General features: G+C 39.4%; 1 protein-coding gene and 1 long non-coding RNA gene across 5 annotated transcripts in view; one reads left to right on the plus strand and one right to left on the minus strand.

The window, feature by feature from the left end:
• Window positions 1–14,385, minus strand: part of negr1 (neuronal growth regulator 1) — a 163,127-nt gene extending 148,742 nt beyond the window's left edge. The window contains exon 1 of one of the 4 annotated variants that reach the window (XM_048977210.1): window positions 13,920–14,382. In XM_048977210.1, the coding sequence (XP_048833167.1) occupies window positions 13,920–14,095 (176 nt within the window). In that variant the 5' untranslated portion in view covers window positions 14,096–14,382. Of the gene's footprint in view, window positions 1–13,919 lie in introns of all 4 variants that reach the window. The other 3 variants (XM_048977212.1, XM_048977213.1, XM_048977211.1) reach the window with 3 other exon arrangements.
• On the plus strand, window positions 4,411–10,775 carry LOC125709120 (uncharacterized). Its single transcript, XR_007382614.1, has 4 exons — window positions 4,411–4,452; window positions 6,187–6,249; window positions 8,690–9,337; window positions 9,456–10,775. It is a non-coding gene; the product is annotated as an uncharacterized LOC125709120 (long non-coding RNA).
• Window positions 14,386–17,332: the final 2,947 nt, after the last annotated feature.

The following is a 17,332-nucleotide window of genomic DNA, read 5'->3' on the forward strand; positions in this document are numbered from 1 at the left end:
ACAAAATAATAATTGTTATGAGAAAAAAGGCTGTTATTTTTTGAATGACAGGATTTTTATGCAATAGATCTACGTCGTGATATAACAGTTAACCAGTAATTCAAATGGCATGCTAAGTTACATTTTTGTAGATACAATGGAAATTATTTTAGCAAAGTTTATTGCGTTAATTATTAAAGCAATATATCTGCCTTGTGCCAAACAGCCTCATTATGTTATTATATATTTTCGATATATTACAGTCGCAAGTACATTTTCGCTTCCATTAAATGGCCACTATATTCTTAAAACAACACTAAAGCCAAACTTTCATTAAAGATATTTTAAAAAGTACATGTTTTAGAGGCCGCTGATAAGATTACATTACATAAGTATGAGAAGGCTGGAGTGCTGAATTTATAAATGATTTAAAAGGACCTGAGCTCTCTATTTTATGATAGAGGTTGTTTACAGAGATATAAGACTGGTAAATAACTGTATTTTTGTGCATAAAAGTAGTTTCAAATGAATTTACTGTATTATTTACTGCATCACTGTATTGCAGATATTATTCTGCAGTATAAATTAGCTATTCTAAAATGGAATTTGTACTCCACCTATTTTCAGCAGTTGCAGGTCCTGCGCTTGTGGGGTTGTGGGGGTCTGGAGCCAATTCAGGAAGCTACGGTGCAAGGCTGGGAATAACCCAGGACAGGGTGCCAAACCGTAGCTGGGTGCCCGCGTGCACACACACACACACATACACACACACACACACACACACACAATTTTGTATTCATATCTTTGTGGGGACCAGCCATTGATTTCTATGGGTAAAACCCTAATCCCAGCTTTGACAACCTTAACCCCAACCCAGCCTTATACCTTAGCCACAAGGAACAAGTCTTTTGGTGTGTTTAATTTTTTTGATTGCAGTTAGATTTCTAATTAAATTGAGTTTCTCCACATGGGGACTGAAAGGTGATCCCCACAACATCTAAATGACAGGATTTTATCACATTTTGGGTACATTGGGTTCTCACAATGGGATATATATACATAACCAACACACACACACATGCACACAAACATCATTTGGCACCTCAGCATGTTTTTGGACTGTGGGGGGACCCCAGAGGAATCCCCACAATGACACGGGGAGAACATGCACACTCCACACACATGGAGCCAGGGAGGAGACTCGAACCCCGTCCCAATGGTTTGCGTTTTACTATATTATTGTTTAGCAGATGCTTTTCTCCTAAGTGACATGCTGAGAGAGGGTCAGCCAGTCTCTGGGGCAATCGGGGGCAAACCCAGGGATTTGGATCAGACGTTGAATCATAAGTGCAGGGGCATAACCTACTATGGCACAGATCACGTCATGTAATAATAACATCAAGATGAATGCATTATATTATAAAAAAAAATCTGAATATTTGTGAAATATTACATGGAAATTGTAGGTTCAATGTTTGAAACATATACAGAGGTGGGACAATGAAACTGTAACACCTGGTTTTATACCATAATAATTTATGAGTATGGTCTAGGCAATCCTTATTTGGCCAATACAGCATCAATTCATCTTCAGAATTGACAGATACAAGTCCTGCACAGTGGCCAGAGAGATTTTGAGTCATTCCTCTTGCAGAACAGTGGCCAGGTCACTATCTGATGCTGGTAGCGGAAAATGTTTCCTGATTTGCTCCTCCAAAATACCCCAACTGTGCAAACTGTGGTAACTGGGCAGACCATGGGAGATGTTCAACTATACTTTCCTGTTCATCAAACCACTCTGTCACTAGTCTTGCTCTGTGTATTGGTGCATCATCATCATCCTGACACATGACACCACCTTCGGGGTACAATGTTTGAACCACTGGGTGAACATGATCTTCCAGGATGGCTTGGTAGTCCTTGGCAGCTATGCACCCATTAATAATAAGTAGCGGGTCTAGGGAATTCCATGATATTGGAGCCCAAACCATCACTGATCCACCCCCATGCTGCACTCTGGGGACACAGCAGACTGGGTGGTAAGCCTCTTAGCAGCTTCTCCACACCACAGCTCTCCCTGATGTTGGAAAGACAGTGAAGGTGGACTCATCAGAGAACGATACATGTTTCACATTTTCCACAGCCCAAGAGTTGCGCTGTTGGCATCATTGAAACCGACATTTGGCATTGGCACGAGTGATATTACAGTACAATGACTATTATTACAAAGTAAGGACCTAATAAGATCATTCAAGTGCCAGTATGTGCAACATAAAACCCTTCTGTTTAGTATAGTCATTTCATATAACCCTTTATTTTTTTAAAAAAACTCAAAAATACTTCAGAGAAACAACAATTTTAGAAGACATCCTCTCGATAAAACTGTTTCTACCTGATAGCTATGATTGGTGTGATTTCTCAACAGAGAAAGCCATGCAGCCTTGTCAGGCCCACAAGCAGCTAGTACAAAATCGAGAAACCAAATCGCTTGCCAGGAATATTCCTCTTCTATTGCATCGAACATTAAATTACTACACTGTGCTGCAGTAGGTGTCTGTTGAGGCACAGAGGCACGGAGAGTAATATCAGACAGCTGGCTTCCTCCCCGTCTCGCCGCTGCAGAGCGACGTCTGCTGTCGCCTGCGCTCCAGCGAGGCTGCGGGCTGCATGGAGCAAAGAGCATCTCCTTTCAGATGCATCACATTAAGCAATGAAGCCTGCAGCCTACTGAGCAGCGAGAAGCAGGTGGCTGACACTAGGGGTGTGTGCTAGCCTTCGGCTTGGCTGGCACGGCCATCGCCCATACAGGGGGGGTCCTGTACACTGAGCTGGCGGCCCCGAAATAGGAGGATGGCAGGGTGAAGCTTAAACGAAACTCAGATTTTTCAAAATGCCACTAAATGAATGCGTTTCCCAAAAGATTGAGACTTTAATAACAACTTACCAAATGAGTAATTGATGCAAGCAGTGTTTTAAATATTATGCTTGTTTTTTTCATTGGATATTGGTAATATTGTTTTTTAGTTATTTATGCTTTATTTAGTTATGTACCCCAAAAAAAATTTAACCGCTGTTGCCTCATCATCGATCTGCAGCTGCTGCTACGCCTCCAGGGTTGCACATCGGCAATATGAATGTGCGTTTCAATTTTTTATGCGCTTCCCGTATGTCTGACGTACTTCGCTTCCACTGAAGACAGGTAGGGCAGGAGGTGGCTGTAACATCCTCTTACCGCCTTACTATGTTCAGGATCGCACTGTCAGTACCTGCAACACTGGCCTCAGATTGACGGAGCACAACTATTCATAATAAGTTTAAATTGCTGTGGGTCTGTTTGCTCTCCTTTTCATCAGTCAGGTTGACATGATAATGTTACTACATCCAGTTGTTGATAATTTTAAGGTCCTTTTACAATTCTGATTTTTTTTTCTTGTAATGAGAGAAATTCACCTCTCAATACTACTCTCAGAATGCCGATACTGAAATATTTTTTACTGTATTCATTTGGTATTGTACTCAATTATTTATGTAACCGGTACGAGACATCCAAAACACTTTGTTAAATGATCAAATACAAAGGGGAAAAATGTTTGCAAGTCGCAGGAATAATAATAAGCTTAAATAAAAGGTCAGTGGTATCCACATCAAATCATTTAGCCTTCCACCCCACTATAGCCAACATTAGTTTGAAAGTATATATACTATAGGTAAGGCTCAGTAATGTGACAATTATTGAGTGTAGATTGAAAAAATGTATGCAAAAAACGTTATATCTATATATTTATATAGAGTCCAGGTTCTGATAACCTCCCAAGCTCACCCCTGTTGTTATCAATGTAGAACTACCTATAGGTGTATAGAATAGGTCTAGGGTGGGGAACACACTTTCACTGACTGGGGCATGGTCATACATTTCATTCAATATCATAAACTTAATTCATGGCAAATAAATTATTTCTTATATATTTGTTTTGGCATTAAACCCATCTTAATCTTAGTGTACTTTGTAAATATGTAAGATTTAAGCGAAGTTTGTAATTTGACATCAAAGTATAGACATTGCAAAATGCAGTTTGGAACACTTGCAGAAACATTATAAAAGTACATAGTAAGCAATGGTGGCAGTTTGTTTTGATCCCAGATATCTGATCACCAAAGTCTTGGCTACATGAAGATGACTAAATGGTGTAGTTGCAACGTTCAGTTGGATAAATAAATAAATAAACCTAACTCATGTACTATTTCTGGCCTCCTTTCATAGAATATGTTGCGACTTTCGTGTGTTTAAATGAGCCATTCGCACCTGGCCACCCCTTTATGGTACTGATGGGGATGCATCTGGCTCGCGTTTCACTGCTGCGTTGTTCATCTATAATTACCATGCGAATGCGATTTGAATATGCGGAAATGCGGCTGTTTATAATGTGAATAACGATCTTCAGATGGGGGCGGCACTACACGCCCCCGACGCAGGTAAAACAAAGAAAGGTGACATGGTTTACTTTTTTGCCGATTTAACACAATTTTTAAAACTTGAATACTTCCGACAATTGACGTTTTAAAAAGAAGACAGATTACGGATTTAGTAAGCGCTTTCTTAATGTTATGAACGGAAATACACGAGAAAGATACACGGCATAGCCGACGGTGCCGTCGACTACAGAGAGATATAGAATGACTGGTGATGGTCATGGAGTTTGGGAGGCACTGGTATAGATATCCATACAAGAAAGCATAAATGATAGAACGCAAGGGATTTAATGATACTCTGGTATTAATTTATTCATTGCATTTCGGAGAGAACTGTCAGGAAAGGTAAGACGGTTAATGCCCGTGATATTTTGGACACTGGCACCTAAAACGAAAATGCGGGTTAAGAAGCTGTAGCCTCAATAAATCATGTGCTAAATGTTAAGACTTGTATGGTAATAATCCTCCATTAAAAATTACATATATATACACACACACACACTTTTTTTTTATCTTGCAGACAGGCGGAACAGTACCATGCCACATGTGCTTATCATCTAATGCCACTTGTGTGATGAATAGCTTATATAGTGCTGGCCGATATAACGATACTTTATAGTGACGATTAGTTATTGCAAGAATCACAAAACAACACTATTGTACATGTACTTTTATTTGCTTTTGTCCAAGGCGACTTAGCTCTTGAACTAAAACATAATAAATAAAATTAAAGGTATGGTTCGCACAACGGGTGGAAACACCAACTTTTTTTTAAATGTATATATTATTATCTGATTGTATTTATTATGAACTGATTTTAGAAGTGCACAATTATTGACCAAATTATGAAATGTTCGTTTGTAAAGAATCGTTTGTAAAGTTCGTTTGTATGAAACATCAAAAAGCACTTTTGCAATAATGAGTCATTTCGTTATATGTACAGAATATTACATACATTGATAATTAATGCATTTTATTAGCATAATGCTATAAGCAGTACAAACAAATACCAAAAAATCTTGATGTATATCGTGGATTGTGACTCTAACCAAAACATTTTGATGTAACATTCTGGCCATATCGCTCACCCCTATGTACACGTATGTTGCATAACTGTTGCACTAATAAATAATGGGACGAATCTACAGCATGTAAGCTTTGAAAATGAAATCCAGCACGAACAGCTCTGTCGTCATGCAGAGATGCTACTACCAGCAGGCACACATCTGCTTCTGCCATGTTTATTACCCAGCATGCATCAGTATCATGAAGATTTTTTCGGGTTGATACAGCCATCATTAAATACTATCTGCTATACATACATACTAACTTAAATAGATCTAATCTGAAAATATAAATCTCAGTGACCTTAAAAACACCCAAAGCCAGCAATGAAATGTATGTGTATTTATGATATTTATGATATAAATATACATTTTATTCTGCAAATCCAGGACACGTGATTATGCAACATGTCCCCTCCTCCCAAGCACCTACGGATAAAGCTGGAGTTTCTAGCATGCTGAAGTTTTACACTCAGCATATCTGAGATCACATCCAATGACCTCGGCATGATTAAGGGAAGCAAAATGAAGATTAAAGGCCATTAAACATGGCTACAGGAATATGTTGACAGAAACACTAATCCCATTAATCCTACAGTTGGAACAGCATGTTGGGAGAGTGCACCAATTAATCAGCACTGACAGAATGAGGTGTGTCCTCCTATATTCCCAGGCCGGCCGATTCAGTGACCTGCACAGCATACACTGCCCAGTGTTTGACAGGGACACTTAACAGGTAACACAGCTACCCTCAGACTATCACCCATTGTCAAAGCTGAAGGAAAATGGTGTCTTTAACATAAGGACACACAGAAGCAATAAGTCTGAAAAAAATATACCTGCATGGAAACATTTCCTGCTTAACTGGCTTTGGATGTATATGGAAATATTTAAAAACTAGAAATTTGAAAGGGATTCAGCTTATCTTTATCATTGCAAATCAAAACGTGTACTGCTCAGGTATACAATTAATATTTTTCCTGAATACTGCCATCAGTTAAACATTGCTGTATATTATCTTTCATTACCGTCACATTTTTGTGTATTACTATATCCTTCATACTTTCAGTGAGATAAGGGTTTCTCCATCAAAGAGGGAGGCTAGGTATATACAAAATAATATAAGTTACAAGCTCATCATTCTACTGCAGCACTAACCCAATCTGAACTGGTATCTTTTAGCTAATTAATATTCCAATAGGGGTGGTGCAGTAGTTAGCACTGTTGCCTCTGGGACCCGGGTTCAAGTCTCCGCCTGGGTTGCATGTGTGTGGCGTTTGCATGTTCTCCCCATGTCGTCGTGGGGTTTCCTCCGGGTACTCCGGTTTCCCCCTCACAGTCCAAAAACATGCTGAGGCTAATTGGGAGTTGCTAAATTGCCCATAGGTGTGCATGTGTGAGTGAATGGTGTGTGAGTGTGCCCTGCGATGGGCTGGCATCCCATCCTGGGCTGTTCCCTGCCTCGTGCCCTTTACTTCCGGGATAGGCTCTGGACCCCCCGCGACCCAGTAGGATAAGCGGTTTGGGAAATGGATGGATGGATGGATATTCCGATATTTATTTACAGAGACATTCTACAGATACAGTACTCAAACCACAGTGTGAAAGGTTGTCTCTCAAGACAATAATCACAACGAAATGGGCGATGGCAGAGTAGAAGACATTACTTTAACGCCCTAATGAGTGAGCATCACACTGTAAATCACACTGTATGCTTGTTCGATTTGAACATAACCAACTGTAAATCCAAACGCTCTGTAGGCAGTTTGTAGTAGCTAAGTGGTGAACTACATGCATTTCCAGCAGCTATGAATACAGTTAGCTGTCTTCCATTTAAATACCCAGCATGCACTGTATGACTCATGCTCATCCATGCCAACGCTGTTGGCATCCTTCCTGACAACATGTGTGCCAACATGTGTGCATCTTCTTCCAATTCCAATGAGACTGGAAAAAAATGAGCATTCTGGCTGAATTAAATTGATCGACTGAATGAAGACATTCCATCCATCCATCCATTCATCCATCCATCCATAAGCTCCCGGTAAGTGCTTAGGACCTTAACCCCACACCCCCAGAGCTTTGGATTCACTTCTAGGTTCCTGCCACATCCCTAACACATGAGTTTAGATGAACCTGGTGTTTATAATTGCCCACACTGTGCGTGTGCCCTGTGATGGACTGCCATCTTGTCGAGGGCATCCCCTGCCTGCTGCCCAGTGCATCCTGGGACAGGCTCCAGGCCCTTCATAACCCTCTACCGTATAAGCAGTTATGGAAGATGAATATCGCCTTCATTTTCATCAGCTCCTGTGTTTTCTTAAAAACAAAGTTCATGACACAGTAGAAATCGTGTTTGCAATAAAATATAAGACACAAGCTGCATTAGATTTCTCTGTAGTGATGTTACAAAGCAAAAGAAAAATCAGACTAAGCAATTACCAGGAACATCTTAGACATATAAAGAGAGTAGAGAAGAAAAAGTAGTTTTCGTGCTGCCAATTCCCTGACAATATTTTGCATACATCCACAATTGGACTGTATGTTCAACACAGTAAATATGTATTAATAATATTCTATCCAACACAAACACTCGGTCAACTTCTGTCGACAATTAAAGGAACTGCTTGCTACTAAGCAGAATCACACCAAAAAGAGCTTCCTGCATGAGAACTTTTCAAACATAATGGCAAAAATAGTTACAACAGCAATAGTTTTTCACTCAATAACTATATAAATCTAACTCATAGTGAAAGGTAATACATGACAACTGGCAATTAGAAGAACTTGTTAATTGTCTTGTCGGCACATTTTCACAGGCCTATTATAATCGCTGGCTATTCAAGGGATTAAGGTGACTTAAACAGACTCACAGCACTAGACACTTATTAAGTATAGTTGTGTTCACTCAGTCTGAAACTGATTATACATTCACAGTCTTTTCAATTGATTTGGCACACATTTCAGTATTCTTTAAGCTCCAAGTTCTCAGTACATTTAATGAATTCTTAACTAAGTGCCATCTTCTCAGAACATTTAGCAGAAGAAAGTATATCTTTTACAAGCTATTAATATACTGCTATTGCCTTTGCACTAAAAAAAAAAGGTAAAAAACCTGTACTTCTTGAAAAATACTACAAAACTCCACGTTAAGCTTGGCTTTATTTTTGTTTCAGGTAGATAAATCTACAGAACGTTGATAAAGGCAGATATTAATGCATCCGAGGAGCAGCTCTGTACTTTGTGTAGAAGAGTCATCTGTGAGCTGAACTTTTTTGTTAAGCAATGGAGCATGACCAAGCTGAAGAAAGAGAGAGCAGAGAATATATTCAGAAGAGGGATTTCAAGGAAGTCTGAAAGCAGCTGTAATTGATTATGTCATCAATCATGCTGTAACCTTGGCAGCGGCTGGCCAGAGGGGGCAGTCAAATTTAAACGGATTAAAACTAGCTTTGATTATTTGTACAATCAAGATTAAAAATAGGTCATTGGCCTTTACAAGGTGAGCATATTTTGCATTTCAGCACATTACACTGCCCAAAGATTATGAGATGTCTATACACCTATTTATGAAATATTCTGGGGGGCATTTCTGTGATGGTTCTTTAACAACACCATCGAGCACTTACAGTTCATTTAGTTATGCCATCTTTTTGAAAGACATGCCCTACCACAGAGAATCAAGCCGGGCGAGGAAGGTTTCGGCAACATTCATCAAAGCAGTTTAGATGTGATTGATCGTGTCCTGAAAAAATACTGGCATCTAAATTAAGCAGGGCCACAGTCATCTGAAACCAACCACTGAAGTACAGACGTTCTTTTGGGTAAGACATTCGCTCGGATCTTCCTATACATGATACCATATAATCAATGTACCATAAAAATTTTTTTGAAGTGTGATGTTACCACTGTAATGCAAACCTATACCATATGTTCTCCTAGGAGATAACATGGCTTGACAGCAGTGTATTTATGTAGATGCGACTGGATTTAATCTTACAAAAAAAAAGCAAAAGGGCAAAAAAACATTATTAGTCAGCGTTGCCATGGTGCAGGTCCCCGGTCAGTGCAGATGGAAGATAATCATATGTACAGCTATTTTAAGAAATGGGCTGGAATGGCGTTTTCAACCTTTCTGGAGCCTTTAAATGGGAACCTCATTCTTCTTGAGAAGCGAGAAGAGTTACACTTGCCAGGATTGACTGGCTTCGTTTCTGCGTGGGACAATGCCCATTTCTACTATGCAGCGTTAGTGTGCGTGGTCTTGAAGCCTGTCCACACTTCGTAATGCTGTTCCGCCGCCCCCCCTCTCACACTCCCGATTTGAACCCCATTGATTTTTTTTTTTTTTTAATCCTGAAGCTAGAAAGAGTATAACTGCAAATCTCAGAAAGGGCAACGTTTCTCGAGGCCATGGAAGAAGCCTGTGAAGACATTAAGGCCTGTCAGGAATTGCTGTGGCACTTACAGTAGTAAGGGCTTTTTTTCTCAAGATACAGAGAGGGCCGAGAAAACATACAACGCGATAACAAATAACGCTGCAAGTTCAGCCAAACACCACCGATGTGATTATATTTATAGGTGGTGTGAAATTCTTCTTTTATGCATGAGTTACGCTTGTTAAAGCGCATGCAACAAATATATTTGTCTGCAAAATGGCACTGCTAAAATTAAACTGCAGCTCTCTATATGCAAAATGCTGAGGTTGGAGGTTATTCTACATGCAGAAGAATATAATAATTACTTGTTGTTGATCTCTAAAATATGACACCTGTACCTGGTTATATATTTTATGTATACAAATCTGTAATTACTGACCAAACACACATCATCAGGACTAACTGGCTGTTTTGTAACCCAGTCTTTTGGCTGTGAGTTGTTTAACAGAATAAAAATGTGTTCTGGCTTATGAAAGCCCACATACTGAGTTGACAAACTACTGCATTAGATCATTTTCTCTGGTCCTGCTATATTGTACTCATGTTTATTCCACCTTTTGTTTGCACATAAAACACAGTGCAGGAAATATTGAATTAAGTCTCTTTGGATCCACTTAAATAATGAGATGCTCCTTCATTTTGGCAAAACCTATGAATGCCTTCAGCAGGCCAAGTCTGGGAGGTGCTTAGGTGTGATAAATCCTCAGAGCATATGCACTTTAAAGGTGATTCCAAATACTGATATTTAAGATGTTATTTTGCAGTCAGCTCCTTGCAGTTGCCAGACTCTGAAGCTACTAACTGGAAGTGCGTCCGCTTTCCACTGGGCATTCTGAATGACGGACTCACGGAGTGCACGGATGAACTCACTCTGTGGCTCTCATTAGGAAAAGCAGGAGCCACTCTCACGCACCGCAAACACGTGGGCCTGATGCTGCATCTAGAGGCTCTTCAGCATGCACTGGAACTGCACATTTTCGCTTGATGTGCCATCCTTAGTCCAAGGTTACTATCATTTACCCTTCTCAAGTATGTTTATGGCCCATCAATGTGAACCCTTGGAAAGAACAACACTGGTCTCATAGTCTCATCAGATTTAAAAGTCTATCAAGAGTGCTTGTGCTCTCTCTCTCTCTCTGAATTACAATGCTGCCAAACCTACTCTCCACGCTGTCATTTTATTTACAGTTTCCATTCAAATTTTGCCACGTGCTCTGCACTGTGCGCCACACTTCAATCCACCAATAATTTAAGTTGCCCTGGATGAAGTTGTCTGTGAAATGAATTAATGATTATTCATCACTTCCCCTCAGCTGCGCCCCACTCCTTGGAAGCGCATATTTTCACGTCGGCCAGACAGATTTCTGCTGCCGCATCTGCTTTAACACTCCCCCCCCTCGCCGCCACAAACACACACACACACACACACACACACACTGGCCCCATCACTCACTGCGTTTACACCACAGCTTTTGCTGGGGTGGTACCTGCATCATCATTTGATGATACATCCCATGTTTATTTCCTCAGGATACATAGTGAGAATATTGAAGCTGAATAATATTTAAAACACAACTTGCTTTATTCTTGATCTGTATCCAGTTCATTCACTCATTTAGCCATTTAGTCAGAAGCAGTTTCAGTATAATACTTCTGGTGTTATATCATAGATAATTCTGGGCACAGTAATCAAAGTATTTAATTCTTTTCATGAAGCGAACATGCCCCCCCCCCCCACCCCTGCAAAATCAGGAGGACATTCAGCTCTCGCCATTACAAACATATGCCACTGCATTCTCAATGTTTAATCAGTCGGAAAACTCATACTGAAGTCATGGCAGTTAGTTTTGTTTTTTTTTTTTTTAACCACCTCAAGTGTTTGCATAACCTCTATTAATGCTAATTGAAATGGACTAAATTGAATACAATACACAAATTGACCATTTATATGGACGATCATGTGCACCTCGACAATTATTTTCACTCTAGCCGCTTCTGCCCTGCTGGGATCTAAAATCAGACGGATTATGATGTGCAGATAAAATAATGATGCAGTTGCAGAGAAAGATAAAATGATGCATCACACAAATCGTCTTCCGCTGGAAGCTCTTTTTTAATAGCAGGGAAGATGACATAAAAAGCCACTAATTACTGCCTTTAGAAGCTGGGAATATAGTCACAAAACAGCAAAAAATGTGCGGGACACAATTTCGAGCCCCTAAAGCCACTGAAATGTAAGCAATGACCCCAAAGCAAATAATTGGAAGGAATATTAGGCTTGGCAGACATTCGTAAATTCATATGTCGTTGTCATATTGGTAAAACTAATATTCCTGTTTTTTTTCTGAAAATGTTGGATTCACTACTGTTCATCCACCATAAAGGCCACACTTAGCGTGGGATGAAGCGCAAACTAGCAACAAGCACCACCTTCAATGCGCACACAGGCACTGCTGTGCTAATTACAGAACAATGATCCTGCACTGCTTCAATGGCCTTGTAGTTAGCACTGAATCTTCAGCCAAGTCTGACCATTGAAACTTGGCATTAAGTGCTGCTGGGATGGACAGGGCTGCTGACCGGTGCCCTGATCACAAGATATTCTTGCATATCAAGCGTCTGTCAAAAGAAAAAACAAGAAAAGAAATGCCTGTCCTGTGAAACAGGTTACTTTTACTCATTTGCTCAGTCTGAGACAACCTCCTCACCCCTGAAAAAAAACACGATTAATTAAAGTGGAATTGTTCTTGCGCCAGATGTATGGAGGCCAAATAATCGTTTAAAGTAATTATCCCACAAGCCTCATCAGTACTGTCACAGTGAGGTGAATGGGAAAGAAAGAAAAAAAACATTTCTTGCAGAGATTTACTTAAGCCTCGGTGAGCCAACACCCTTCAGCACCGTCTCCATTATTCTTAAGCAGAGTGGAGCCTTCATTTCCAAATGATCGAGCCCTTGTAATTTCCTTATCACGAAATAACTTGATAGACCCTCTTATGAACCGAGCATGTCAATGTGTTAAAACTGTATCCCGGCTGTTTTCACAGCTCAACACTTCATGAATTTCTGGACGGCGCACAAATGATTACCGGGGACTATTAAACTGCCTTGTTTCATTAAATCTCATTTACTGCATATGTTATTTAAAAGTGATAAATATTCAAACGCGAATATGGATATCGATACATACCCAGAGATTTAAACACCAATACAGAGAAATATGCTTGAAAGTAACGGTACAGCAGTATTATGTAATCAATAAAATTGCACATTTTCATAAGTAGGATTTGATGAATCCGTTGATCGTGATTCTTTTTTACAAGTGTTGACGATCCCCCCCCCCCCCCCCAGGACTAAAGGGTGGTGTGCTTTTTGCTGAATGAATTTCAGTATAAAGGAGCCAAGTTTAGACTTGCTTCTGTATCACATGCGCGCATGTTTTCAAAATATGTTTGATATACAAGTGCTGAGTTTATGATAGGACTGAAAACAAATAAAGATAAACTAACTTAAAAATCAAGCCAACATGCACAGTTTCTTTCTTTTGTGCGTCGAAGTAACCGAAGTGTGCGAAAGAGTATGATTAGCAGTTGCCATACGTTTCCTTTGAAGGCTTTTCAGCGTTTACTCTTGTACTTAACTGGAAAAGAAACCCTCAGTAGTTGTATCGCGCCCTGCACATGCCCCCGTTATTCTCAATGAGATGTATAGGCTGCACACGAATCACAGATTCACAGACTAAATACGAAGTATTTCAACTGGCAAACAGAGTTGTAGGTTGCATCGGGCTTGCTTCTTGCAAGGGATCATCCCGTTAGAGTGCTTGAAACAACTTGTGAAGAGTAGCGATCGTAACAACACCCTGCACGCCGCCACTCTTTACATGCATGTATACATAAAGCGGATCCGCACATTGTGCAGTCTGCTGTAAGTCAATGCAACGTCGTTCGGGGTGTATTTCTCCTACCTAAGAAGAGCCGTGTCCCCTTGCCTGCTGACCACGTTTTCCAACCCCATCCAGGCATAGTCCACCGTTTGCCCAGCAGGTAAACACGAGGGCAGAAAGCAGCAGAGACTGAGAAATATAGCGGTAAGCCACTGACCGGAGGCACACGCATCCTGCGCCATCATCATCATGTCCATCACAGCTGCAACGTGTCTCTTGTCCTCAACAACCACAACAGAAAAAACCCCGTACGCAAAGGTTTTATTCCAGCTCTTACTCCCTTTGAAAAGCTAACGAAATGGCGTTCCGGGAGAGTTTTCCAGCTTTGTTTGGTCGGAGGTGTACTACGCGAAGAAGTCTACTCTCCAGTGACTTGCACACCATCTAGTGAGGAAATGTGATGTAAAATGAGAGCGGACCGCGCGGCAGACACAACCCCCGGGCTCTGATCCCGTTGCCATGCGGCCGTTTCCCAGGCAACCGGCTCCCAGTAGCTGGTGATGGAGCTGTTAAAACTGGTAGCTATTGATACAACGAACCAGCACAAGACCAGCTAACGACAGCAACGGATCGAGGACCGTCCCGACCCTATAGCTACCTGCCAAGATGGGAAGAGCTTTTTTGTTTATCTCCCAAGAATGACAAAATGTTAAATGGCTTCTGCATCAATCAATTTAAATATGCAGCATAATCTACCAATCGCAAATATTGTGATTGCAGAGCATGTGGCATAATTGAATTTTCGAGTGCATTGCTGTTATAATAAATTATCGACATTTTAGGTATACTGAAGATATTATACTCAAAACCAGTTTAGTTTAGCACGTCGTATATTACTTTGTGAAGTAGGCTGCTATTTAAAATTCGACTTATTTGAATTAATTAAAATTAATAACAACGTTAGCATATTCTTAAGCTCAATTTCCTTAAGTCATAATTTTAACACTGAAAAATATGTTATAGACTTGGTTTCTGCTTAAGTCGTTTAAATAACGAATAAATATTAGGCCTACGTTTGGATCAATTTAATATTATGTAATTCACTTTTTACATTTTATAAATCCAACTTGGTTTTTTTTTCAACTTTGTATTTCATTTTACTTAAACGTGTATCTGTTTATATGGCTAAAACACACCTCTTCGACAAAATTAAAATTTGTTAAATATGAACGCGTTGGACGACATGATAATACGGAGAGTAAAACTGTAACGACGTAATCGCCGTGTGGAATGCTGGGATATATGCAAATGACCTGTTTGTGTTCTCTGGCGTGTCATGTACGTGCGAGCATCGTACTTATATTGTATCTTTTTAAAAATCAAAATTTATTCTTTAACTCAGACCAAAACATTGGTAAAATTATGTTACACAGTTAATAGTATACAAAGAGTTGGATCGGTTAGTTTTGGTTTTCTCTATTCGATTTAAAAAATATAATAGCACATTAAGGCAGACAGGATGCAATGCAGGGACGTACGTCCATCGTAGGCGACACACACACACAATACGGGCAAAACATAGATTCTAATTAGCATATCTGCATATCTTAGGAATGTTGGAGTAAAGCGAAGTACTCGGAGGAAACCCACGAGATCCACACACAGAGATAGGGCGGAGGCGGGATTTAAACCCACTACCCTGTAGTGTCAGACAACAGTGTTGTGCCAACCAATAATAATAATTATTATTATCCAACCAATAATAATAATTATTATTTATTATTATTGTTGTTAGTTAAACGGCAGCGTTTATGAAAACGCTTATAGTATTAAGGTTATAGTATTAGAAGTAATAAAGGACTTTGTGATTATTATTCATTTTCCCCGGCAGATGTCATCTTTACTTGTCTTAAGGAATGAAGGGGCATTTAGAAGACCTTCAAATTGCCTAGCCATGCATGAAAGAGTTATAATTACTCTGACTCCCTTTTTGGGCAGCATAATATATAAATGTAAGGAATGGCAGCTTATTTCACATTGTAGCTGAAAAAACTAATGAACAAATTGAAAGACAATGAACTGCAGTATAACTTTTTTATAATGCATTATTTTATATTCCACACACATAATCTTTTACAGAATGGAAGTTAATAACAATGACCGTTTTGCATAGTTCTCTAAAAGCTCCCCGTGTTTATAGCTGTAGATGTTGCTTAGTCAAGCTGATATGCAGTCTTACGGTTAAGTGGAAATGTATAATATATTCTATATTTAGAACAGTCATTTAGTGCACTTGGATAGTTTCCCCTAATTTTATGTGTCAGAGATTTTTCCGAAGCACAATTAGCCCTTGGAATATGTATTGCTTTCATCAGACACCACACAATTTCTCTGATATCTGCAGGCACTTTCAGCAGAACAATGCTAGACATTATCATTGATAGAGTATAAAGTCATATTTCTGTAGATAACCTTGTGCCTCAGTGCGGCCCAGAATATACGGAATACAATTTGTGTAACATATGAAATTATAGAGTTTGATACTTTTCTTTTTAACTGCCCCTGGAGTGAAATATTTTGTAACACCATTAACCGGTGATATCGCGACAAAATAAAACTAACTGCTTCTATATTACATTTTAAATCACTTTTTAATTACTTTTTAAAGCCAGAACTTCGTGCTAATGCTAGCTTGACTTAATGAAACTCAGCTCAAGTCCTGTTCAGATTTATTAACTATTTAAGGATAAACACGGTCAGCCAGGATTATTCTGCAAAGATTAGGAAGCTTGAGACTTGCTTCCCACATTTGCTCAGTGACTTTGTCACTGATTAGTCCTAATATTGCCTTGATCTTATGTTTGCTGTTTTTCAGCTTCTGCTTGATGTCACCACATAGAGCCGTGTTCTATGACATGTCGCTCCTAGAATGACCCCACCTGCTAATTTTTTTAGTCTTTGACAGACTGGAATTTTTCATCTTACTATTTGTGGTAGAAAATTTCACATAATTTGATTTGTACTATATATTATCTTATCTTTCTGCATTGGGGCCATTGAGTGATTCATTAGGCTCCATTCTTTTAAACAAAGAATGATTGTCTTGCTGTCTTTGATATGTTTTCAGGCCATATTTTGATGAAGATTATATCATAATCATTTGATTGCATATAAGAAATAGGAAGCACATTGATTTAAAGCAATGTGAATATGACCCAATTATGAAAAGTGGATTTTGTACAATGCTTAGCCACTTACATGTTATATTCAGAAGGCTATTTTCTGTCAGGATGAGTTATGAACTGCATTGGAAATAATGTCCGAAGGTCTTTTCCTTTTCAAGTGTAGTAGTGTACAGCACAAAGTGTAAAGCTGATATTGACCATGAAGTGAATTTCCTCTCAGATCACACTGGTAAAAGTGTATTATAGGCTATATGAGTCTATTTACAACAGTACTAAATCAATGATTATACAATAATATGCAATTAATAA

Source organism: Brienomyrus brachyistius, chromosome 15 (genome assembly GCF_023856365.1).
Source record: "Brienomyrus brachyistius isolate T26 chromosome 15, BBRACH_0.4, whole genome shotgun sequence".
Classification (NCBI taxonomy): Eukaryota; Metazoa; Chordata; class Actinopteri; order Osteoglossiformes; family Mormyridae; genus Brienomyrus; species Brienomyrus brachyistius.